The sequence below is a fragment of the Symphalangus syndactylus genome, chromosome 2, assembly GCF_028878055.3.
Source record: "Symphalangus syndactylus isolate Jambi chromosome 2, NHGRI_mSymSyn1-v2.1_pri, whole genome shotgun sequence".
NCBI lineage: Eukaryota > Metazoa > Chordata > Mammalia > Primates > Hylobatidae > Symphalangus > Symphalangus syndactylus.
In genome coordinates this window covers 145,236,421-145,262,974 of record NC_072424.2, presented here as the reverse complement: position 1 = coordinate 145,262,974, position 26,554 = coordinate 145,236,421, and the positions used below count along the sequence as shown (strand labels likewise).

General features: G+C 40.9%; 1 protein-coding gene across 14 annotated transcripts in view; it reads right to left on the bottom strand.

Annotated features, from left to right (window-relative positions):
• The window catches only part of AFDN (afadin, adherens junction formation factor), a 147,873-nt gene that overhangs the window by 18,806 nt on the left and 102,513 nt on the right, over nt 1-26,554 (bottom strand). For 12 of the 14 annotated variants that reach the window (XM_055269593.2, XM_063623809.1, XM_063623812.1 and 9 more), the window contains 7 exons: nt 10,004-10,069; nt 9,723-9,796; nt 9,141-9,259; nt 6,294-6,488; nt 5,253-5,344; nt 4,719-4,904; nt 1,027-2,028 (listed from right to left, as the gene is read on the bottom strand). In XM_055269593.2, the coding sequence (XP_055125568.1) occupies nt 1,027-2,028; nt 4,719-4,904; nt 5,253-5,344; nt 6,294-6,488; nt 9,141-9,259; nt 9,723-9,796; nt 10,004-10,069 (1,734 nt within the window). Of the gene's footprint in view, nt 1-936; nt 2,029-4,718; nt 4,905-5,252; nt 5,345-6,293; nt 6,489-9,140; nt 9,260-9,722; nt 9,797-10,003; nt 10,070-26,554 lie in introns of those variants that run through there. The other 2 variants (XM_055269627.2, XM_055269636.2) reach the window with 2 other exon arrangements.

Sequence of the window (26,554 nt, the reverse complement as noted above, 5' to 3'; positions counted from 1 at the left end):
ATTAGAAACAGAATTCAAAAGATAAAAAGAACATGGCTCTGGCCATCTTTTCTCAAAATATTGCACTGTGTCTAAAAAAGAAAAAAAATCACTAAAACTCATGAACACAATATGGTCAATAGCATTCTCTATAAATTAATATTAATAAATGCCCAAATTAATAGCACTAAATGCTTCTTAACAGTTCTCTTTATAGAGTAACAAAGTCTTGCTTTTATCTAAAATTTCTGCATCACAATTCACTGTGTTAAACGAATTTAAATTTTACTTTTGTTAGTTTATTTAAAACAAAAATCATTTTCATACTATGGAGAAATAAGAATAAAATCAGTTCTCAATATCTTTATGCTACAATTGGAATATAATTGTTTATTACCTTAACAAATGCTTGCTTCATCAACAGTACAACTACTGTGAAGATTCTATTTTTGGTAATGACTGTCAATGTAATGATCTGAACAGTTTCTTTTGTTAACCACCACAAAATGCTGACAAGACCAGGGGCCAGCCAGTGATCTGCCCTGTGTTTCTGTAAATAAAGTTTTACTGGCACAGAGACACACCCATGTGTTTACTTGTGCCTGGGGCTGCTTTTGTGCTACAACAGCAGAGCTAGGGGTTGCCACAGTCCCCATGGCCTGCAAAGCCTAACGTATCAATCTGGCCCTGGAAGAAAAATTTTGCCTACCCTGGATCAAGATTATTACTGGTCATTAACAAATACTTGTTTTCTCAACTGGAAGTGTTAAGGAAAAGGATAATTATGAGTTTGCTAATGAAAACAATCAAGTTCCATTTGAATTGTATTTAATACTTGTCAAAGCATGTCTTAAAAAACTTGGCCTTATAGCCTTGACTCATTTCTCTACGACATCAGCCAAGAGTAACACATAGAATAAAATAGTATAAGCCTAGGGGCCCTTTTAATCCTTATCACGATCAGGGGCCTAGCTATCCCCAAAGGAAACACGCAGAAGCTAAAATAGGGACCACAGATGGGGACAGCCAAAGCACTCCCCCCTTTACCCTCGCTCTTCGTTCAGCCTCCAGGCGCTGCATGATCAGCATGGTGTCCACATCGTCGTCCTCCTCCTCCTCGTCATCTTCGTCCTTCTGCTTCGACTCCTGGAGTCTCTTCTGGAACTGCCACTCCAGCATGAGCTTGCGCAGCCGGTCGCTCTCCTCGGCGCTGCGGTCCGGTTTGCCCTGGAGCTCCTGGATCTCCTTGCTCAGCATGTCCACGATGTGCATCTGCTGCTGCTTCTCCAGCTTCTCCTTGGCGTCCCGCTTCCACGGGTCAGGGGACAGACTGTCTCCCGAGGAAAGCTCCTCTTTGCTGACTGTGATGTACTGCAAGTCTCTGCGCTCAATCGTGCGGGGCTGCTGCTGAGGCTGCAGCTCCCGAATGACTGTTTCCTGGGGCCGCTGGAGCGTGGAAGGCTTTTCGGGCTTCATCTGCTGTGCGGTCAGGGGAGAAAACGGAGCAGGGTTTAAAGACTGAGTGCGCATCTGGCCCAACTTCCTCTCCTGCTCTCTCCGCTTCCTCTCCCGCTCCTCCTCCAGGCGGGCCTTCTCCTTCTCATACCAACGCTGATGTTCTTCTCTCTTTTTCCGTTCGGCAGCAGCCACCTGCGCAGACGGCAGCCCTATCTGGTTGGCAGAAGGGGGTGGTGGGAGAGGCAAATCCATGGACATTCCATCGAAATCACCGGCATAGTGGATGGGAGGTGGCGGGGGTGGCGGAGGCAGGTCTGTTCGGATTGGCTGGGAGACGGCCACAGGGGTGGCCGGTATGGCTGCTGGTGTTTTCCAGCGGCCAGGGCCACTTTTGGTCAGTGTGGAAGCAGGGGTGACCGACTTAGAGGAATGGTTCAGATGCTCTTGGCTAGACGTACTGGAGTCCAATGAGGAGCTCTGATTTATCCACATATCACTATCAGACTTTCGGTCCATAGCTGCCTCTATTCGATGCCGCTCAAGTTGGTAAGCTTTATCTTCTCGAAGTTCTTCTTGGGAACGTGTAACACGCTGGAAAAAGAAAAAGAACTATTATATTTCAGCCATTTACTAGAAATTACCAAATATCCACAAACATTTTATCTTCAGATAGAAGAAAAACTGTTAAATGAGTGTACAGAAAGAGAATGAGACTGCCCTACAAGGTTCATTGGCTAACGTGGAGTAACAGTGCATTTATCTGTGTAAAGAAGGAAAAGCAGCCAAGCGTGGTGGCTCACGCCTATAATCCCAGCACTTAGGGAGGCTGAGGTGGGTGGATTGCTTGAGCCCAGGAGTTCGAGACTAGCCTGGGTAACATAAGTCTCTGTCTCGACTAAAATTTAAAAAAAAAAAAAAAGGAAAGCTGTACTTTCTCTCTGCATCGAGGCCCTTTGCCAGTGCCAGTGCCCATCCTCATCCTCCTCACCCTCCTGTGGTGCCCTGCACCATCTCCAGTGCAGAGCCAGACATGCGACTTGGACTTCAAAGCAATGAGTGTGTTTATTCATAATATGTAAAAATCAACAACAGGTACTTCTCTAATTACTATTACGAGTAATTATTAAATCTTAACCATTTAACCATCTGTGACTTTCTGCATTTTACAAGCTAAGGACTGGCTTTCTGGGCTCTGACAGAGCTGTGCACAGTAATGCAAGGACAAGTCCCACACATCTGAGATACGTCTGCTCCAACACCAGAAAGGTCCAAAATGTATTGCTACAAAGGTGTCGAACACAAAGGTAGGGGTGTGTGTGTGTGTGTGTGACAGAGAGAAATACACACACACACACACACACACACACAGAGAAATGAGTACACTTTTTCCAAAGGGCCAGTCTAAAATCTGAGAAATGGCACATATGAAAGGAGTCTACTCAGATAAACATGATCACTATGAGGTCTGAATCAAGCATCTTTTTCCTGCCCTGTTCATGAATACAAATTAAAGATGTAAACCGGGAAAACATTATTTCCTTTTCTTTAAAAAGCAAACCAACAACAAAGATGAAGTATCACTTCAAAAAGCAGTCGTCTCACAGGAAAATGGAACATTAACTCCCAACATTTTGCTAGAGCTTTACTTAGTACACAGAAAGAGTCTCATTACTGGGGTACGAAATCTATGGAACACATAAAAACAGAGACTGTGCCTACCGCCACTCCCTGCTGCTAGAAGGGCTGACCTGAGTCACTTCTCTGCTCCCTTAAGACTTTGCACTGGCCCCGGCTGCTGGCTCGCACTCTCCACCTCCCCGCTTAAACCCCATCATAACTTTTCATTCCACACTCTGGCCTGCCTCTCAGTTCCTCAACTCTCTCCTCTAGGTATTGTTTATCCATGTTGTGAGGTAGGAACAAGTAGCAGCTGTATACTCTAAATGTGAAGACGTAATGCCAGCCCCACAGAACAGGAAATACTGTGCATAAAAATGGGATTCAATGTATGCACTACAAATTGGGTTGTCTTGACATATGGGAAGCAGATTCTCCTAAGTTCTAACAAAAGATACTAGAAGGACTAGGGCACAAAATTACTCAATTTTTAAAGAGAAATTTGGAGAAAGACACCTTCTCCCAGATAACTCCAGCTTTTGGTTACAGAGTTCGTCCAAAACTCCCAAGACTGGGCCATTGCAGGTGATCAGGCCCACCTAGGAAAACAACAGGATGGACCAGCACACCAAACAAAAGGCCAAGATGGAATCTCCTGATGGCCAACATCTGTGGCCTGAGGAGCATTTTCTGCCCTCAGAAAACAGGATCCTCCTCATCTGTATCACAGCATCCGTCTCCTCAGTGTAATCCCCTCTCCGTTGCCTACTGTTCTCATTCTTCAAGGCTCAGCTCAAATTCCACCTCAACTCTGAATTTTGTCTTTTCCAACCACTCTAAGAATGCCGAGAATTCCTAGAGCATTTGCGATCCAGGGCACGTATTTGTTATAGATCCTAGACTGTACCTATTTTTAAGCATAACTTTAATTTCTTCTCTCAATCTTTCACCATACAAACAGTTATCTTTCTAAAAAGAAAACCACATTTGATAACGTTCCCCAGCTTGACTACTCAGATTGGCATCTCCCGTCTACTAATGTGGACAAAAATCAAAATTCCTTAACTGTCATGTCAAGTCCTTCTGCCTGGCCCCGCCTATCTTCACTGCCTTAGATCTTGCCACCCCCTTCACCTCTACTCAGGGTTCCTGCTGAACTACTACACATCTCTGTGCCTTTCCCTCCTCCTGGAAGGCCCTTCCGTGCATACAGCTGTGCCCAGGTTCTCGTCCAAGACTGAGAAGCTCCATCCCCTGCTGGGGCCTCTTCTCCCACAGCACTAACCATGCTGTGTCTGATGTGTCTGTCTCATTTCCCTGCCACACCATGAGCTCCCACAGGCAGGGACAGCTCCTGATACAGTGCAAAATACACCACTTGAGTTCTAATTTCTCACTTCTAGAATCAGTGAACTTTGTCTTAAAAATTGTAAGGCCTTATATTCCTAACATTTTGTTAATCAAACATCAGAGAACAAATAATCCTTTTTCTTATTAAGTATTCTATCCTGTCTCCTTTTTTTCCTCAAACTTAACCACAAAACCATTAAAGGAAAAACAAAAGGCCAACAATGCTGTTCTATAGAAAATATTAATTGTGTCTCAGAACTCAGTGTTTACTCCTTGAGAGGTGAGAAAAGTGTGTGGAATCTTTGATTTCTAACCTGAATTGCAATACTGGAATGATTACTATCTGTGTGCATATGTGGCTTTTCCTCATAATTTGGCCACTGGTTCTGAGGAGGAGCCATCCGATCCTGGGATTTGGAAGCTGGGAAGGTAAAATACTCTCTGGTGTATGTCTGAGTGGGGATGGGATAGGCTTCAGGTCTAGGCGGAGGCGTCTGCTCCTGTAAAATGTGAAGAACAAAAAAAGTGAGCTTTTTACAACCATACAGACTAACTTGATTTTCAATGATCTGTTTTAAAATTTAAAAAATAGTGTATGTTAAATACTGCATTAAAAAGTGTTTGATCCATACTGAGAATAAATAACATTTCATTTTGCCCAGACTTATTAATTTAAAACTGATTTACCTGACTAGTATATTAAAAATCAAAAGATAAAACACTGCAAATTTAGAAATTATAATCAATGCTAATTCAGAGTAAAAATTGTACTAGATAACTGAGATGTCCAAAGGGAGCTCTAAGTATGGAAGTGCAGTAGAAGCCTTTTGCTTATCAATCAATCAGACCTCAGTGCAGAGGTTTCCAGTAGAGACAGATGTTATCTTCGCTGTTGTTCCAGAGGCATATGCACTTTTCCCTCCAGGACTAGGAGGCTGATCTGTTCAAGTCAGGGGGGGAAAAAAGTTTAATATTAAATAAACAACCTATATATAACATAAAATTTCCTTAAAGACCTCATTCATCTTCATACTGCTAGTGAGCATCTAGTATACAGACGAAAAAAAAAAATCAAGGCAGATGAGAAATCAGGTCTTGTCATATCCACATCCATCTTTTAAATCATCAGAGCCCAGAGCTACAAAAACACCTTTGTAGCTCTGTGTATCAGGCCAGGGACTGGTAAACATTTTTGGTAACAGGCCAGAAAGTAAATACTTTAGGCTTTGTGAGCCTTTGTCTCCTGCTGCATATCCTTCTATTATTTCTTCTTCTCTTTGTTAACAACCCTTTAAAAATGTAAAAAATATTGGCCAGGCATGGTGGCTCAAGCCTGTAATCCCAGCACTTCGGGAGGCTGAGGCGGGCAGATCACGAGGTCAGGAGATCGAGACCATCCTGGCTAACATGGTGAAACCCCGTCTCTACTAAAAATACAAAAAATTAGCCGGGCGTGGTGGTGGGCGCCCATAGTCCCAGCCACTAGGGAGGCTGAGGCAGGAGAATGGCGTGAACCCAGGAGGCGGAGCTTAGAGTGAGCCGAGATCGCGCCACTGCACTGCACCCCAGCCTGGGCGACAGAGTGAGACTCCGTCTCAAAAAAAAAAAAAAAAAAAGTAAAAAATATTTTAGTTTCTCTTGGTAATTTACCAACCCCAAATAGAGATGTTATTAATGTTTTTGCTTATGGGATCAACCGAATCTAAAGTTTTTCCATCTTAGTTTTTGTCAGAGAAATGTTACTTATGATATCCCTTATGAAAACCATATCCTAGTTAGCCAATGTTTGCAGAGAATAATTTTAATAATTAACAAACCACAAAGTGCCTCCTCTCACTTCAGACTGTGACCACAAGTGTACTTAGGAAGCAAAAAAGTGTCACTCTTACTTGCTACGTTGGGGCTGGAACGGTGATCAGCTCTATTTTTCATCAGTCTGTCATCGCCAGGCAATTTCTTTGGTTCACTATATTCTGCCCAAGGCAGCTGAGGACTCTCAGGAGACCCATTTTGAGTTGAATTATTATAGAGCTCAAAGCCTTCACTCTTTGGTCGGGGTTTACCTGAGCCACGACGATCTGAAACTGGAATCAAAGCATATTCAGTATCTCTTAAGATTTTATTTTCAACATCCTGATTATCATTAAAATTCCCTAAGAATTGTTCTTAGCACAAGAAATAAGGTGATAAAGGTCAATTCTTCCTACAGAATCATAAAACAGCTTTTAAGTAAATATACTGAGAATAAAGAAAATATTTTTACTTAATTGATAATGACGGGAAGATAAACACTTTCAAAGCTTATTTTCTCGTTAACTGAAACTTCACTGTTGTAAGCAACAAATCGAACCATTTTTAAAGTATCTTTAAAAAAATAAATAAAGATATATACGCTTCCCTGACTTTGTAGAAACATATCTGAACTTTTAATCGCCCGGTGTCGTCGTTCTGAGCAGCCATCATGTTATATGAGCAGCCGTCATGTGACGTGAGCCTTCCGCTCCTGGCGGCCGCTTCTGTCAGTTCTCCTCCTTTTTGCTTGCTCACCCTGGTTTATCATCTACTGTTCACAGCTTCCCTCTGTGATTTCTAACTTACATTCTAGTTTGCTTCTTTTAAATGACCACAAACTAAGAAATAGACAACCAAGATGTTAAGTTCTATGTTACATAAAAAGTAAAAAACATGCTGAGCAAGGCAGACAATACCACACTAGGTTTTGCTGAGATGCCCCTTGGGTGGTGTGTGTTTGCTTCAATAAGCAGCAGGTCACATTCTCTGATGCCTTGGCTGTGGCTGTGATTTGTTACTATTAGGTACCAACTGGAGGTTCTGGGTTGTGAGGTTTCTAGAATCCTGCCTTACGGAGGAGAAAGCCATAAAGGCCATATTTAGAAGTCTATGTATACATTTAACAAGGTGTGCTATGAATCACAATGGTTTTCTCCTATTGTGTTGAAACTAATTATTTTAAAAGCCCTAAATTTGTATTGATTTTATCCTGAGATTTTTGATGTAGCTATAAAACCACAGTTCCAAAAAAGAAATTATTTAAATAATTAAGATGTTTAAGTGAATTACAGTCATGAACCAAATAAGCCCATTTTGGTCAATGATGAACCACATCCGTGACAGTGGTCTCTGAAGATTAAAACGGAGCTGAAAAATCCCTATCTTCTAAATGATCTTAGCCAGTGTAAAGTTGTAGTACAATGATTCCTTGTGTTTGTGGTCATGCCAGACTACACTGCTAGCTGTATACGAGTATAGCTCATACAATTATACACAGTATATAATACTTGATAATGTCATACGTGACTGGGTTGCTCGTTTATATATTTTACTATACTATACTTTTTATTGTTATTTTAGAGTGTACTCCCTTTACTTATAAAAAGAGTTAATGGTCAAGTAGCCCAGACAGGTCCGTCAGGAGGCCTTCCAGAAAAAGGCATCGTCACCACAGGAGGTGACGGCTCCATGGCATGTCACTGCCCCTGAAGACCTTCTCGTGGGACCAGATGTGGAGGTCTTCCACCAGTGACACTGATAATCCTGACCCTGTGCAGGCCGAAGCTAATGTGTGTGCTTATGTACGAGATTTTAACCAAAAAGATGAAAAGATAAATTAAAAAAAAAAAAAGAAAATCACTTATAAAGTATAGAAAGAATGAAAATATTTTGTTCAGCTGTACAACATGTTTGTGTTTTAAGCCATGTGTTATTACAAGAGTCAAAAGTTTTTAATTTAAAATTTTATATAGTAAAAAAAGTTACAGCAAGCTAAGGTTAATTTATTATTAAAGAAATATATATATATATATTTGTAAATTTAGTGTAGCTTAAGTGTACAGTGTTTATAAAGTCCACAGTAGTCATGGCCATGTACTGGGCCTTCACATTCACTCACCACTCACTCGCGGATGCACCCAGAGCAACTTCCATCCTACAAGCTCCACTCAGGGTAAGTGGCCTTCTACGGGTCTAGCATTGTTACTCTTGTACACTTTTTTAACTGTAGTTTTTCTATGTTAAGATATGTTCCCAATGAATTACAGTTGCCTGCAGTATTCAGTACAGTGACATGCTGTGCAGGTCTGCAGCCTAGGAGCAATAGGCTACACCATCTAGGTTTGTGTAGTACACTGTGATGTGTACACAATGATGAGATAAACTAAGGACGAATTTTTCAGAATGGATCCCCCTTGCCAGGTGATGCATGGCTGTATACAGAATGAGATCATCATGCCTTATCTCAGCAAATGCAGGACTAAGGTAACTACTCATATACAAATAAATGCCTATTTCTTCAGTGAAGAACTGAACTTATTCTTTAAACACTTTAAATTCTGAGTCTGCCAATTAAAACTGAAAATCCATTCAGTCATTCTTTAGTTTTTTTCCCAGTTCATCCTTAACACATCACATTCATTCTCTACTGAGCACCTACTATGTGCTGGCCCTAGGGAAGCTCACCAGCAGTCAACCAGCCCTGTGGGGGTGAAGTTAAACGGCTCCTGGTGTCAGGGAGGGGGCCTGGTGACTCACAGTGTGGGCTCCAAGGTCAGAAGGCTCACATGGGAATCTCAGGCACTGTGCTGAAGCGCTCTCATCCTCAATCTCTTTATCTTTAAAACTGGGGCAATAGTAACACCAGTACCTCCTCCATGGGGGTTTTGTGACTATTCGAAGAGGCCATGACTGTAAAACACTGTTGTTTCCCTACTGGTCCTTACTTCTCTGCATCATGGGAGATGGCTGATTGAGAAGGGTGGCCAGACCGTGGTAGATGGCACCCTGCTTTGCTACTTCCAGTGTCACCACAGAGCTTGTTCTTGTCATGAGTTCTGCTGCCCTAGGAGAAGAAGATTACACATGTAATAAAAACGAAAACGCAGTGCCTGCTCTGTCATGAATCACTGTGACACAGCAACGGAAAATCATGTTCCACAGCCTCATCTATCACTTTGAGTAATGGTTCTGACTTCCAGACAGCTTACTCACTACCCATTTTCTCCTTTGAAAACTGACTATGAAAATAGGCAAACACATCTCCTGTTATCGTATTAAGAATAGTAAGATAATATTCAGAAATTTAAAGAGGGTTGAGTATGTTTCTTTCAAGTTTCAAAGAAACTGTACTAGATTAAAATACATATTTATAATTTGATAACAAGTGAAATGTCATGTACACTAAAAAAGGTAAAGAGTAATATGAGCACGTTTTAGCACAGTTTTTATCTTCCAATTTCAACATTTAATGCAAAAATCACCTAAAAATGCTAATACTAAGCTTCAAGCAAATAAATCAATGATACCTTTCCTGAGACAGTCCAACCAGACTTCGTCCATCCACACTGAGGAGCTGATCACCTGCAGCTAGACGTCCATCCTAGGCAAATCCACAGGTGTGTGCATGGATTAGGGGTGGAGAGCAAAGAGAGATGGAGGAAGAAAAGGTAATGATGAGTAGATACCCTATTTGTTCTTCAAACAAACACTATAGTATTACATAACTAAAAGTATCAGCAGAATCTCTCATATCACTTGCTGAATATATGACACACTGAAAATTTACTTCTTTCAAAATGATACTGACCACATCTGCAGCACCTCCTTTCACAACCGATTTCACATAGATTCCTAGTTTATCTTGACCAGCACCCTATTGCAAAAACAAGGCGAAAACACTGCATTGAAAATACACTGTAAGAAATGCACTATGCAGGAAAGTAAAACAAAAATAAAACCACCCAACATGTACACAGATAACTGCAACAAAGTCCTGGTTCTCCTTTTTACATGAAAATTCGAAGTATGAAAAATCAGTTATTCATGCATCAGTTAATGATGAGACTAAAATAGAGACTTGGAATCCTGAAGTTAATTTAAGAATAGTTCTGAACAGCCACAAGTGTAAGCGAACTAAAAACTACTTGCATGATATATACTATTAATCATTTTAATACAAAAAGCAACTCAGTACACTATTTTTACATTTCACCATTTATCTATATCCTCCCTTATACCCTTGTTCTTTTCATACGTATAGTTTAAGACTTTAAATGATAAAAAAACTTCTTGTGGCAAACAGTAAGAGGAACTTAGTAAGAGAAAATCATACAGAAAATAATCAGTATTATAACTCATGTACTGTAACTGTAAATAAGTATCAAAGCAACAAGACCCAATTCACATAGAATTGATATATTATGAAAGAATAAAATTCTGTTAGATAGACTTAAGTACTATATACAATTATTTTCAGCATCACCAATATTCCACTTGGATACCAGGACTATACTAAACCTAACCCTATAACAATCAAAATTTTGGGTAATTTATTGCAACTATCAAAGAAAGCAGTCCTATGCATGAAATCTTACTTAAATATTATGGACAAGATTATACAACTGAGCATAATTCCTTAGGTCATAATGATTGAAGGCAAATACAAATCCATTTCAATCATTGCGAGGCACTGCATGGTAAGAGTAAAAATACAGCACAGAAAGGTACAAAGATATGATTCAACAAATGACTTAATTAAAACAGATTTTCTATAACACTCTGGAGCTATGTAATTTTCACTTGGAAGCCACTCACATTTGTCCCCTTTAGTTAACAAGTTAAGTTTACAGAAGACAGCCTGACTGGCCAGCACTGTTGATCCTGACTCCCTTTATCCCCTCAGGGAAAAACCAAACCAAACCAAACCAAACCAAACCAAACCAAAACAAAACGCCTGTAGCAGGTCAAATTTTGTAAGCATAAAATTACATATCTCATTTTAAAAACAGTATAGTATTTCTTAATTTAACAAACCAACTCCATTTTGGAGAGCATTATATACTTCAAATTTCATGTGGTTACATTATCTGGCAACTAAGTTTATAAAAGTTCTACAGAAAGAAAAATCAAGTATTCTCCTTTGCAGCTTTTGATCTGAATTTTCCATCTGTTCACCTCATCATCCCTCTGTCTGTCCACACATCTGTCCTGTGGATGGCTTCCACCCTCACCCCTACATCCCTCTGTCTGTCCACACATCTGTCCTGTGGATGGCTTCCACCCTCACCCCTACATCCCTCTGTCTGTCCACACATCTGTCCTGTGGATGGCTTCCACCCTCACCCCTACATCCCTCTGTCTGTCCACACATCTGTCCTGTGGATGGCTTCCACCCTCACCCCTACATCCCTCTGTCTGTCCACACATCTGTCCTGTGGATGGCTTCCACCCTCACCCCTACATCCCTCTGTCTGTCCACACATCTGTCCTGTGGATGGCTTCCACCCTCACCCCTACATCCCTCTGTCTGTCCACACATCTCTCCTGTGGATGGCTTCCACCCTCACCCCTACATCCCTCTGTCTGTCCACACATCTCTCCTGTGGATGGCTTCCACCCTCACCCCTACATCCCTCTGTCTGTCCACACATCTCTCCTGTGGATGGCTTCCACCCTCACCCCTACATCCCTCTGTCTGTCCACACATCTGTCCTGTGGATGGTTTCCACTCTCACCTCAATGCAAGTCTCCAGCCCAGTCCCAGATGCCTCATGGCCCACTTGCTACCTCCCTCTAGAAATCATTCACCACAGTCCACAAACCACAACAGCCAAATACAACCTGTGGTCCTTGAACAGATCCTTTTGCCATAAAAAGCATGACTGAGATAGCTGGCAAAGACTGAGCTTTTTGTAAATTTAAAATTTCAAAAATGAAAGATAAAATATACAGCAGGCACTCAATAAACGGCAACTTTCTGAATTTTAGCATATCACTTAGAAAAGAATAATAAATATGCTTTTTGCCTCACTCTATGTGTGACAATGCTGGGTTTCCTTGAATCTAGGGACCTAAGACACATTACAGAAAAATACTTCTAAGACATAGCACCCCCCTGACCGCCCCTATTTGTTAAATCAGGTAATCCCTCATACATAATCTAATTAACTGAATTTTTTCACACACTTAATAATTTTATATGATTTATGAATAACTTTAATTCCACAACTCGGCTGTTTAAAGGACAATTTCATTCACGGAACAAATATCCATCGAGCGCCTGTATTGTCCTAAGCTCCATGTACACATCAATGAACAAAACAGACAAACACCCTTGCCATTTGGGAGCTTCTTCTATTCTTCAGCAGAGTTTATCTGTGGTCATCCACTAATAATTCTAGTTGGAGCACTGAAAGTCCTTCTTTTTCTTTTCCTGAAAATGCTGCATGCCTATTCCCTTCCAGCTGGTACCCTAGGTCAGGTTTTTAAAAAGTTCTCCAAGTACTACTTATTTTTTCCTCTACTTTCTACCTGACTACAGAAAAGCAATCATTACTGAACATCAGAATGCCAACTGTCAGTGAGAATGGGCACCTCACGACATTTTCACATGGCATTATCTTCCGGTTAATGTAATACTGACCTTGTAAAGAATAAAAATCATCCCTTTACTAAGATAACCAATTATTATCATCTCCGACAAGAAAAATGTTTAGCAATAATATTAGTAATACAGCATTTTTAGTGATACTATTATAAACAAGGAAATACCAAATATATATTTTAGAACAATAAATCAAGCCTCCTTCCTCCATTTCTGGTATGCTTTACATGATCACAATTAATATAGACCAAAAAAATGACAGTTGCTTAGACAAACTGTAATAACAAAACTCCCTTTTTAAAATCATAAAATAGAATGATATCAGAAATGAGAACAGGACTGTTTCATTTCTCCCTAAAACCCAAGACCCTGCACACACAGTTGGTGCTGCCTGCCAGTCAGCTCTTCTGCCACTCCCAATTTTCATTTTTGGAAGATGTCTTTGTTCCAGTTTCACAATAAACTTCAGTTTTGTGGCACCTGTTACTCCATGTTTCAACTCCTTCATTCAGAGCAGTAATCACATACCTGAGGGCAACCACTAGGCTCTTTTCCTTCCTAGCCACCCCATACAAGCAGACAGCCAACATGCAAGCTGAACATGTGGACTCCACATGAACGGCACATGGTATTTAAAGAACCCGAAATCCTCTACCATTTTAAGGTAGTTAATTTATGATACTATATGCAATATGAAATTTAATGCCTAAATTTAAATCCTGAAGCAAAATTGATCATGTACTACTGATATCTGACTGCACTCCCTATCTTTAAATAGGCTGAAGTTTACATTATAAATTTCAGACAAATTCTGGCAAAATGAGGAAGCTCTCCTCATGACTGATCTTCTGGTCTCTCTATATCCAATCACATTTCCTGAAGCACAGCTCAGCTCACACTATGCTGACCAGACTCTTGTAACTGCCAGCTGCTGTAAAAATTCACAGCAGCTTCCTGCATAAGTTATTCATGGCTCCATGAACCTCTCTCATCATTCTCCACCCGGAGCACCCCTCACCTCTTCCCATTCTATCTGACTCATGTTCATGACTTGGTTGATGTTCTCTCTACACCAACTGTCTTTCTGATGCAAGGTATATGCCCAAATCCTCTCCATCATTCACCTCCGAGGCTCACCTGCCAGCCCACTCACCTTCCCAGTGTCAGGGAAGGCATCATCATTCACTTATGTTCTCATCACATTGGATTTTCTTTGTTCTCTTTGAGCAGTGAGTCACTGTGTCCTGCATTACAGCTACCTCTGCAAATGGCTTCTTCCTCCAACTCCATTAGAAGCTACTTGAATATAAGGAGCTCTATCCCTTCCAGAAGAGCTTCTCAATTAGGTTGACTTACAGTTTACTAACATTGATCAATAATTTGGTCAATTTCCTATTTTAAAAACCTAAGATGAGGAGGTCTGTAATTTTACTGAATGAATAGTAAGTTAAGAAGCAACTGATATGCCCATTATATATGGGTCAGCAATAAAACTGTAAAATTACTAGTTTAGAAAGATAGATACAAAAGCACTTCAGGCTCTGGCACCCAATGTGCCCTTTTAGGAAGGGAACTCAAATCCATGATTGTCAGGAAAGGCACAAATAAGATACATTCTATTTTCTTATATATTCAGAATTCATCTGAATTCTAAGTAATAACCACTTCTTTTAATTCCAAGTAAACTGAATTCGTAAGTATATCTGTTTGTCACAAAAGGAGGTTTTCATTTAAGGAAATAAGCATTCATGATAGGACCAGGCATGGTGGGAGTCATCCCAACACTTTGGGAGGCTGTGGCGGGAGGACTGCTTGAGGCCAAGAGTTCACAACCAGCCTGGGCCACATGGCGAGATCCTGTCTCCACAAAAAAATTTTAAAAAGCATTTATGATTATTAAAGACCTCAATTCAAAACACCCATTAAAATCTAAAAGGTCTATTCAAGGTTGGTCATAAAAATGGAATTTGATCAAAAGTCAAGACAATGCATCACGAAATATATTTTGAAAATACTCTTAGAGAGAGACAGGAAGACAAAACGATGTGCAAGTAAAGAATAAGGATCTGGATAATGTAAGAGGTATCCACATTTTGGTCGGCATTCGGGCCTCCACTTCATGGACTGCTCTGCATCATGGACGTTTCTGTGGACACATTCCCTGTCCACTGACCCTGCACCTTCTGAACACACTCCTTTCCTGCAGACCCTGTTCACATGCCCTTCCCTCCCATCACCTCTGGTTATTTGGATCCTACTTATACTTCAGGTGCAGCTCACAGTCATAAACTGATCATAAAAATTCTAACTACAACTGCTGTATGGAGAAATTACAGTTCTACTGGTAATTATCTTAGCAAAACAAAATTAGAGATGACTACCCAGAGATGAAAGAACTCTAGGAAATGTCTATTTGTATCACATCAATATGGGCAATTACCTTCAACTCAAACCACCAGAGTCTCTGTCCAACTACAAGGTGTCCACTTGTCCAAGGTTTCTCAATCTGGCTATGGCAGTGCAGGCCCGGAATGTGCACCCTGACTGGGGGAAAAGCAGAGTAAAGAAGCTCTGCAGGCCCGGAATGTGCACCCTGACTGGGGGAAGAGCAGAGTAAAGAAGCTCTGCTGCATCCCTGCCTCTGCTGCTGGTCAGATGCCTCAGCAAACTGTCGTCTGTCGAGCCAGAACAATTCCTTAACATTATGGAGCTCTCACTACCTACCCCACTTCTTTGAATAAATGAGAATTGTACTGCCTACAGTTAAAAAAAAAAACCAAAAAAACTGTATGAAACAATTTATTAATTTCAGAAATATTAAACCACTTAATTTAGGTCTTATTTCTAAACAATAATGGACAATCTATGTAGTTGATTAAGGCTGAACTCAAAACTTACTAAAATAATTAGTGTCTTTATATTTACATGTGCACACAATTAAAATTCATTTTATGGTAATTCTATTTCTTTTCTTTTCTTTTTTTTTTTTTTTTTTTGAGACAGAGTCTTGCTCTGTCACCCAGGCTGGAGTTCAGTGGCGCAATCTCGACTCACTGCAAGCTCCGCCTCCCGGGTTCACGCCATTCTCCTGCCTCAGCCTCTCCGAGTAGCTGGGACTACAGGCGCCCGCCACCACGCCCGGCTAATTTTTTTATATTTTTTAGTAGAGACGGGGTTTCACCGTGGTCTCGATCTCCTGACCTCGTGATTCGCCCGCCTCGGCCTCCCAAAGTGCTGGGATTACAAGCGTGAGCCACCGCGCCCGGCCTATTTCTTTTCTAACTAAGAAAGAACAGCCAGGCCTAGAAGCTCTTATGTTCTTTGCTGCTGTGTGTCAGCATGTAGAACATTCGAGTGTAAGCTATGTAATTACCAACCAAAAACAATCCCAGAAATGTAGAAACAGTTCCAAGAATACTAGTGAAATGGTATTAAACACTGTGCTGTTCAGTATGGCAGTCGGCAGGCCACTGGTGGTGACAGAGCACTGAAAATGTGGCTCATCCAAACTGAAATATGGAAATGCAGAGACTTAGTATGGAAAAAAGAATGTGAACTATCTCATTGATGATTTTTGTATTGACTACATGTTGAAATAACATTTCTGATGTATTAGATAATATAAAATATGGTATCAAAATTAACTTCATTTTTTAAAAAAACACAGATAGTAGAAAACTGAAAATTCCCCATGTAGCTCATATTATATTTCTATCAGACAGTGCTGCACTAATGATGTAGATTTTCATAGTATGTTTGTTATGAGTAATGACAGGTACTAGCAACACATTTACAATTACGCAGATAACATGGCAAAAACAAGATTTTTACCATACTATAATTTACATGCTAACATTACACATCCTGATTTCCAACCAAGAGAAAAGCAAAAGAGCCATTAAAATTGAGAACACAATATTATAGATAAATCCAGAAAGGCTAAATAATTTTAAGGATTACTTGCTTAAAGGTACCTAAATATGGTATTTGAAAAGATATTATTGCATTTTAGTCCATTTATTCTTTGCAAAACTAATTATTCAGGATTACTCATTCCTCATTTAACAAATCAGTTCCTTTAAAGAAAAGTTGAGGCAGAGGTCTTCTGAAAAGCAGTTACAGATTCAAAACGCATCAGGAATTACAAATTTCATTAAGTACAATTTTGGAATTTAATTAACCAAACTTAAATACCAGAGGTAAATTTTTAAATATGCTTTTCCCCATCTAGAGACCCCTGAGAACATTTGCAGTACAGCATCCAAACTGCTATGTACAGCCTTTGTGCCCTTCAACATAATTTCAGCATATCAGAGGATACCCAACGTGTAGCACACACTGGCAGAAGATTTAGATCTTGTATCCTTTAAAAAAAAAAAGGCAAAAAGGAAACACAAAGATCACTGCCTGTTTGATCTTAACATTTTAATCTTAAAAGGCCTCTTGAAACTGCCTTTCTTTCCATTAAAAAGGAAAGAAGGGGGTTTGGGAGGGGGGATGGGACTAATGAGGGAGAGGAGAGAGAAGAAAGGAGGACAAAAAAAAGGATGAACCAAAGCTGTACCTGAAATTTATCTGTAGAATGAGTTACAAGAGAGAATGGCAATAAATGAACAAAAAGTTATCAAAAATTATAATAAGAAACAGAAATAACTCAGCTGCTATACATTCAACTTTCCCTAGAACTGAGAAAGAAGCACGCACCTATAAGTTGCTTTGTACATCCGATGAGAAATGGCAACAAGGAAAAGACTGCTCCCCAAATGTCTTCTCTAATTCTTTTACTGCACCTTTTCAGAAGAGGTTTTATAGAAGTGTAGGTAGTCTCCCCACACGCACTACAGGGAGGCTCGGTCAGGCGGAGCCTAGGCTTCAAACATTCCAGAAGCAAACGCTGAGTGCGTGTGGGAGTATAATGTGATAAACAGCATAAAGACATCATTAAAACACAATCCAAAAAAAAAAAAAAAAAAAAGCAGGAGGAAGAAAGATATGCTGGCCAAATCATCATGAATCCAACCCTATTGTTCTCAGGTAAGAAAACCTAGCCTGGGTTCTCTGGCTGGTGATTTTAGAACAATAAGTGGCTGGAATGACCTCAGAGCCCAGAAGTATTTCAGTCATCAGGCATGCTTTCGTTGACACTCTGCCCGCTCGCTGCTCTCCTCGGGGTTTTTCAACTGCTTTATTTCTAGTCAGATAAGTTAATGCAGGCTTGAGTTTTAAAAACATTCTAAAGATCTCTCTTATTGGGTAGGAATTACCTTAATTTTGAAATAATCAGTTCTAAAATTCACTTTGTATATGAATTCTACATTCAGCAACCTTGGAAGTCCATGGTAAGTTACCCCTAGCAGGTTTGGTGCTGTGAGCAAGGTAACTAAGCTTGGTATCTATAAGCAAGGCTGTAGTTCCAGCTCTGGTTTTCGTTTATGCTTTGTATAAAATACAAACCCAAAAGACCACATCTATCTCTTCCCTCTCCATAAAATGAAGGGAACGAAGGTGGTCCCACAGATGGGATGCAGGAGCAGGAGGCCCATAAACCCCGAAAGACCGCATGCGACATTTGCAGGGTGTGTGAATTTCACCAGGGATGAGTGCACATCTCTCCCTAGCCTCACAAAGTGGTGTGTGACTCAGCAGATTTTCAGGCACAAGAGACCACTGGAGGCGACCCTGACACTCCTGACAAAGCTCCCCAGAGTCCTGGCCTGTGCAGGGGATGGGTCTGGATCACTTAAGATTCCACTGAGAGAGATGGGGCAAGCCTGGGGCAGTTTGAACCTCTGGGCTACCCTCACAGCCAATATTCTACATCCAGGTAAACTCTACAAATTATCATTTTCTATGATGGCTCTTTAGAGGATCAACATTTTATGTTCCTATTATGTTATTTTAAGTCGTACTTGAATTCAGTATTTCAGCCAATCCAAGAAATCAGCACTTAGGCCAAAATTATAAACTAGGTAAAAATAGTATTCTTTTATATAATTTACTATTTTGCTTTTGACACAAAAATATATTGTTTCCAAATTCGTAAGAAGCCACGAGGGGCAGTGTCACTTCATACAACTTTGTGGAAAGATGTTTCTGGCATCTCCATGGAAGAAACTGTAAGCACAATAGGTCTTTGAAACCAACTTTAAAAAGGAACCCGGAATTTCCTGACTTCATTTGTTTGACTAGGTGTTTCCCACGTGGTCATAATTAGACCATTAAAGAACACAAGAGAAGGTCTCAAAGTCTTCAAAGGACTAAATTACAGTTTATGCGAGAAACTGACTCCCTGAACAGTGAGAAGGCATGTTACTGAACAGTCTTGATCCTCTCATTTTTAGGGCATAGGAATCTTATGTTTTAAGCTGCGATTTTAAGATTTTAAAACTTTAAAATAGTACATTGTCTAAAAGCATAAACTTGAACATAAGGCATTAATTAACCATTATTTTTAAATAAAATAGTAAAATATCCTAAGTACTTTTAAAAGTGTCATTTTTATGTTCACTTTTAGAAAAAACAGGTTTTAGAGAAAGGCTGTAGTTAAAACCACCTAATGGGGCCAAATATAGGTTACATCATGGATATTCTTGTCCATGTCTTCAGCAAGTTACATAGTGGCAGTTATCATATTTAAAGCAACCTTCACCATATTATACCCAGCAGGATGAAATATCATGGCTGTTTTCTTAAATAAGAAGCATATAGAAGGCTTATGTTTTTATGAAGCTTAAGAATTTGCAGCACAAAAATAGCAAAAAAAAACTGAGTGTGTAATTACAAGCTACATTAAATGGTTGTTGCTTCATGAGCGAGTTAATTATTGACAGGTTTAAACAAGTTATATTGAAAGAAAAAGCATTCTTTCAAGACCACAGTGAGCCCAAGAACACCGACAACTGCCCCCTGAAGAAACTCACCACTGACTGTGTTCTTCCAACAACAGAGAACCACATTTTCATTTCCGGGACCACAACAACTTGGTGAACTGAAAATCAACCGTCTACTTCTCTCAGTTTTCAACAGCAACCAAGACAGCTGGTTTTTCAAGACCGGGATCACCGCATTCTGCGCTGGATGCTATGACCCTGTATGGCATTTATCAACACGACCTAGAACCAACGCAATATTCAGGCTCTTACGTAACCAGTCCACGCTGACTGCTATTCACTTTGTACTTTTAAACTTTAAAAAGACTTAGAAAAATAAAAAGGAGGGAATTGTTTGTAATTTTAAAATCCAAATTAAACAGGAAGCATCATGTTGTCCCACAGATGAGCAAGAAGTAGCCTGCTGATCCTCCCCAAAAGCAATGTTTTAAAAAGTAAACTGCATACCCACACTACTTCCAAATCATCTGGATTTCATAAAACTTAACCACCATGTGGAAGGCGAGTCAGGGAACTTAACATCAAAACACGGTTCAGCGTTACAGCAGCTAACCCATACACCAATTTAGAAAAGGAAAAAAGAATGGGCCAAATACAAAAACCACACAGCTTATAGAAAACAACAAAAGCACACAAATGACTAGGGGTAAAATTTAACTACACAAGTCTATAGGTTCCTCTGCAGAAAAAACATATACCACACACTCATGAGACTAATAAGAATACAAACAGCAGGTGATTATCCAATACCAGGCTCAACATGCCTGACAGATTCTCTCTGAAGAGCTGACGTAACTCTATTACTACTATATTAAAGGCAAGGAAACTGAGGCTTTGAGAGGGGGTGCCATGTGCTCTGTGCTCCAAGGCTGCCAGTGGCAGGAGCAGAATATGCACAGCAGCAGCGTGACTGCAAAGCCCAGACACGAACAGAATCCTACGTGATGCCGCCACACCAACAGGCTCAGTAAGACGCAGGGCAGGGCTAATGGTGAAATCCCCCTGTATACTGCCCTACCCTGCACTCAGAATACACCCCTGAAATCTCAAAAATACCTCCACTCTATTATAATAATTTAAGCAGTATTCAGGCTATCAACATACCTATCAACTATACAGTGTTATCTCGGCAGGGTGTTATGTATTAGATGACTTTCCAAGTACCAGAAATTACAAGTAAACTGGAAAAAAATGGACTGTATTTAGTAATCCAGTATGCCAGGAAACTGCTAGATTCATTTCTCTCATTTCAAGAAAAGGAATTAACAGATGCTTCATTTCTGAAAATGTTACACTGTCCAATTAACAGGCCATTTTCTTTATTTCCTTCAGAGCATCTATATGCTGACATCCAAATTTTATCTCTAGCTCTAACCTTCTGAGCTTCACTATCCAACTATCTACTAGATAATCTATTCACTCACCTGAACAGGCATCCCACATCTCCAGTGTGACCTGTTCAAAGCTGAACTCCTGATGCCACCATGCCTGCCCCCTTCAGTTTCCCTGCCTTTATAAATCACACCTCCATATGTCCAGCTGCTCAAGACAGAATCAAAATTCATCTTCTTGAGATTCATCATACTTCCCTCTTTCATCCACTACTGCAACTCACAAGCCGATCCAAAAACTGCCATTCAACAAATATGTATCAGTACCTACCATACCAGAAACTGTCAACCTTTCAATAGTGGACAAGAGAAGATGCCTGCCTTCACGGGGTGTCTGTTCCAGAACACCTTTGTCCTCTGCACACAGAGCAAACCATCCCATCATCTCCACTGCCACGACCCTACTGTAAACCTCCACGACCTCTCATCTGGAAAACTAGTACAACTTACTTACTAGTCTCTGGTTGTACTTCTGAGCGTCTCTAATCCATGTTCCAGAGTTGTAAAAATAAACTTTAAAAACTGCACTCTAATCATATCATGCCTCATTTAAACCTCAAGGGTCCTTATTTCGCCTATAATAAAAGCCTCAGCTCTGTCCAGACCCACCATCACAAGGCCTTTCTTTATGAAGTTTTATTGGAACACAGCCACGCTATGCCACAAACTGCCCTGTAGCTGCCATGATAGCAGAACTACTCAGGGCAACAGATTCCACATGGCCTGCAAAGTAGAAAATCAGTCTGGCCCCTGGCAGAAAAAGCTTGCTGACACTGTACTCCATGATCTGGTCCTATCTGCCTCTCCACACACCCCACATGGCTTCCCCTGACAGCCCAAACTGGGCTGAGCCTGTTGACAGGGCCCGCTGCCATCCTTGACCTGGCTAACACTGACTCATCCTTCAAGTTCAGCACTGACTTCCACTCTGGAGTGCAGTTTAGACATTCTGCAAACAGCCATGGATAATGACCATCGATCATATAATTCCTCGTTCATATTTTTCTGTCTTATCCTTCAAGTGGTCAAGGGGCATGTGCTGATAAAGTGACTAAGATCACAGACATCTTGGCAGGAGAAGAAAACTTTTATCACTAGGTAAAAAAAACTTTCATGAGCGTCAAATCCACACTTAATCTCACTAAATCTATTTTATATGCTGATGAATTAACCATTTTATTATTGTTATTATGAGACGATCTTGCTCTGTTACCTGGGCTGGGGTGCAATGATGAAAAAACAGTTTACCACAGCCTCAATCTCCTGAGCTCAAACCACCCTCCTGCCTCAGCCACCAGCGTAACTGGGACCACAGGCGCACATCACCACACTCAGCATACTTTTTGATTTTTTTGTAGAAATGGGGTCTCACCTTGTTGCCTGGACTGGTCTTGAACTCCCGGGCTCAAGTGATCCTCCTACCTCGGCCTAAACCCAACTGCTGGGATTATAGGCATGAGCCATGGCGCGTGGCCAAGTTAACCATTTTAGAACTAAATCTGAACTCCCTTTTCTTTCTTCCAGTTTTCAATTTATACACATTCACTATGGAAGGTATTTGAAAAGACCAAAAACAAGAACAAAGTGAACATCATCTACAATTTAGGGAGGATCACCCCCCACTTTAGAAAAGGGACACACAGGTCAATGTCCCCAGCAAAGGGAAGAGCAGGGCCTTTCCAGCCACTCTCTGCCTCTTCCCACCTGACTCCCCACGGAGGCAGCAAAGCCATGCATGGGAGAGTGAGACAGGGATGCCAAACAGAGCAGGTGCTCAAAACCTCTTCAGGCTGTCTTTTGGAGTGTCCTGCTCTAAGGCGACAACTACCTTCACCTTCCTCTTACCAGGGAAGACTTGCTGTGTGAGTGACCTGAGGATGGGGAGGGAAGCATGTTTAATTCAGGAGTCACAAATCTGCAGGTGCAGTGTAGACATAAACATCAGACACATCCCCAATCTAGCTTCAGCTGGTGAAAGGTCCATCTTTTTTATTGTATGTACCTAACCTATGCTGTCACTATGCCCCATTAAGCCCCAATTCTATTAATATAGCCTACAACCCAGTTAGAAGTACTATTAACATTGTTATTTCCTGGCCTTTTCTACAAATCTTTTAAAGTATCTTTTGTTAAATTTTTTTTTAAATGCTGGAGATTTAAAGTTTAAAAGTGAAAATTTACACTCTACTTTTCACACGATAGGCAGTAATATTCTCTTCTGAAATATTATTTTAACAATTAGCCACTACTTCCATATTAAGTTTATTCTAATACTAGTAAAAGTACAAAGAACCTAGTCTTGAAATTACAATATACCCTGAAGCTAACCCCTGCAGACTCCTAAATCACATTAGACTCATGGAAGCCAGTAATTGTGCTACACTGATACCTACTGCACCTTTTCCTCACAAATGACAAATATTTTTGTAATAGCAAAGATTCCAGAGTCAGTTATTTTTATGATGAAATTACTTTCCATTGAAGACACAGAGAGAAGGTTGTGTTTCTTCTGAGACTTCTTTGTGTAAGAGCAAACGCAAAGAGGACATACAGCAGCTCAGACTTCACATCCCACAGAAGAGGGGATTAGAGATTAGCAGAGGCTGGGGGTGGAAGAGGTGACCAAGTGCAAGGATCTAAAAACAAGAAGCAAAGACAGGTGTGGGCAGCAGCATGGATGCACAAATGGGCAGAGGCCAGGTGGAGCCCATTCAAGCAGCATGGGCTCCGTGGACTCAGACACAGTCGGGCACTCCTAGGGCTCCGCCCCCGTGCCTGAGCATCCGAGCTGGGGCACTTTCCTGACACCTTTTGCACTCCTTCCTCTCTCCCTCCCAGGTTCATAACTGGCAGAACCTTCCTTCTGGAGCTCCTCCTTGAAGTGAGAGGATTCTCCTCATCTGGGCATCAACTGACTGTCACCTGACACTGGGGCTGGCACCGTCCCTTAGTCTCTTGCCTGCATTGCCACAGTAAAACTGAACAGAGGCTCAGGTGTGATTTTGAAGCTGGCTTGTTGTCCTAATTGCCCCCGTCACCCTGGCAAGGACAGAGGTCAAAATTCGGAGACAAACAACCAGAGGCCAGAGGCCACCCAGGAGAGGGTGAGAAAGTGCCAAGTGAACCCAGAATTCCGCTCCTTCTTCCCTGCTGTAAGGTAATGCTGGTTCCTTTATACATTCGGAAATCATGCGAAAGAGAATACCAAAAACTCTGAAAGACTGAATGCTGAAGTAAATTAGACTTGAATCTATAGGAAACAAATAGTTTTGTACTGCAAGATACTTCTTTTAACTGGAAGAGGTGGACACTGATCGTGGAAGCCCCCTACTTCCACCTCCACACTCTTAAAACCCCAGGTAAGAAGAGTATTTAAAATAAGGTTACAGGATGAACATTAACAGAAAATATGGAAGTTACATTCTGCCCACAGATTTGAGTATGGTAGGGTAATTTGTGATTCTGATTTTTTCCTGAAAATGGGCATTGACTCAGTTGGTAAGCAAAGAGAAAACATAGCTCTATGGCTGATAGTTCCCCTTTTACATCTCCAAATGTTTGAGTCCTGGTCCCTTAAATTGCAACAGCCTGGAAATATGGCCTGTGAGCAGGACCCTTACCAGGAGTAAGCAGAAATTCTGGATGATGAGGTGGACTGAAGGGCCCTGGACTACCCTCTGCCTGCACAGGTGAACCCCATGTCCTGGTCTCTGAGAGGCAGCTTACTATGCCCCACGCAGCACCTTCAACCCATATGCTAAAAGTGTTCAGGTTCCTCTGACGAACTCCTGAACAGACGCCCACCTTTCGTCCCAGGTTCTTCTAATCCATCCTGCACACCAGACCCAGATAAAGCCTCCTAAAATGTCAGTTTCATCATGTTCCTCTTTTGTTCTAAATCCTGCATTTCTTTGTGGTGCCTACAAGATAAGACAGACTCCTTAACCTGTCAATCAAGAGTTTTAGAACTAATTAAGCACTGCCTTATTCTGCTCTCCTTAGTAATCGCACAGGTCTCACCTTATCCAAAAGTGGCCCACACAAGATTCGTTTCTCCTGTCTCTGCTTGTGCTCTCACTCCCACCCACGATATATCTCCCTTATTCCTTTATTCCAATTATGTTTGTTCCAAGGATTAGCTGAAACTCCACTTCTCCCAAGATGCCCTCCACAACTGCTACAATGCCCATTCATCTTAATTTCTCCAAAATACACAAAGGTAAAGTTTTATGGTACTTGCACTAGATCTTAATCACATACTGTTTCGTAGGCATTTGTGTTGCTATGACTAAGATTATGGATAACAAATTTTCCTCATAGCTAATTCAGTGAGAATTGTGCTAATATAGCTGGTAATGTGTTATTTTAAATAAACTAACTTCCAGGATTAAACCTGTATAACAGCAAATCAAATATCCACTTGGTAAAAAAAAAATTGTTCTTATTTGCTATTTTTCAACAAGTATTTTTTGCCTATTATATGCTGGGGACTGTGTCTGGGAGTGGGGATAACTATAGTGAAGATGCTACAGAGTCAGTCCGACAGGAAAAAAAGATACCAAACTCCCCATGATTTAATTCCGGTTCTAAAAGTACCCTGATTTAGGGGACAGAGATAAGCAGAGTGAGCTGCCAGGAAGTCCTTGCAAAGTAGGACACAAAAGCTTTGTTGGCATTTTGGGAGGCCGAGGTGGGAGGACTGGTTGAGGCCAGGAGTTTGATCGAGATCAGCCTGCGCAGCATAGTGAGACCCTGTCTCTAAAAAAATTTTTAAAATTAGCCAGGCATGGTGGTATGCTCCTATAGTCCTAGCTACTTGGGAGGCAGAGGCCGGAGCATCACTTGGCCCAGGAGTTCAAAGCTGTGATTGTGCCACTGCACTCCAGCCTGGGTCACAGAGCAAGACCCAGCCTCTTTTAAAACATAAAAATAAAAAAGGCCTCACAGCATGAGGGGACAGTAGATGCAAATATGCCCAGCCAGGCAGAGCCTGTGTACTTGTTAGACCGCTTATTAGCTCACCATCTAGCCTTTGGTTCAACGCCAGGACCTCAACATTTTTTCTCATACTTCTGCATTTGTTCGCTGCAAAGCTGACCTCATGGCCTGCCCCTATACCCTCATTTCAAATGGACCCTTCACAAATTAGAGCAGCTGAGGAAGAAAAAGCTTCAGTGAAAGCTTTTAAAAATCACAGGTCTCTAGGCAATGGGAATGGCAAGGTTTCAAACGATAGTCCGTTAATTTCCAAATTAATATTCAGGATAATATAATTCTGGTATAAAGAAAAATAAAATTTTTGACTATTAGCAATTAAAATATTTCTCAAGGCACATTAACTGTGTAATTCAGAAGGCACTTCTATCATATTGCTATGTAACATTTTCAAGCTTTTCATATATTCCCTAGAGACAGAAACAAAAATACAAATTGTAGTGGCCAAAGTGCTATTTTTAAGCAAAATATCAGCAAGG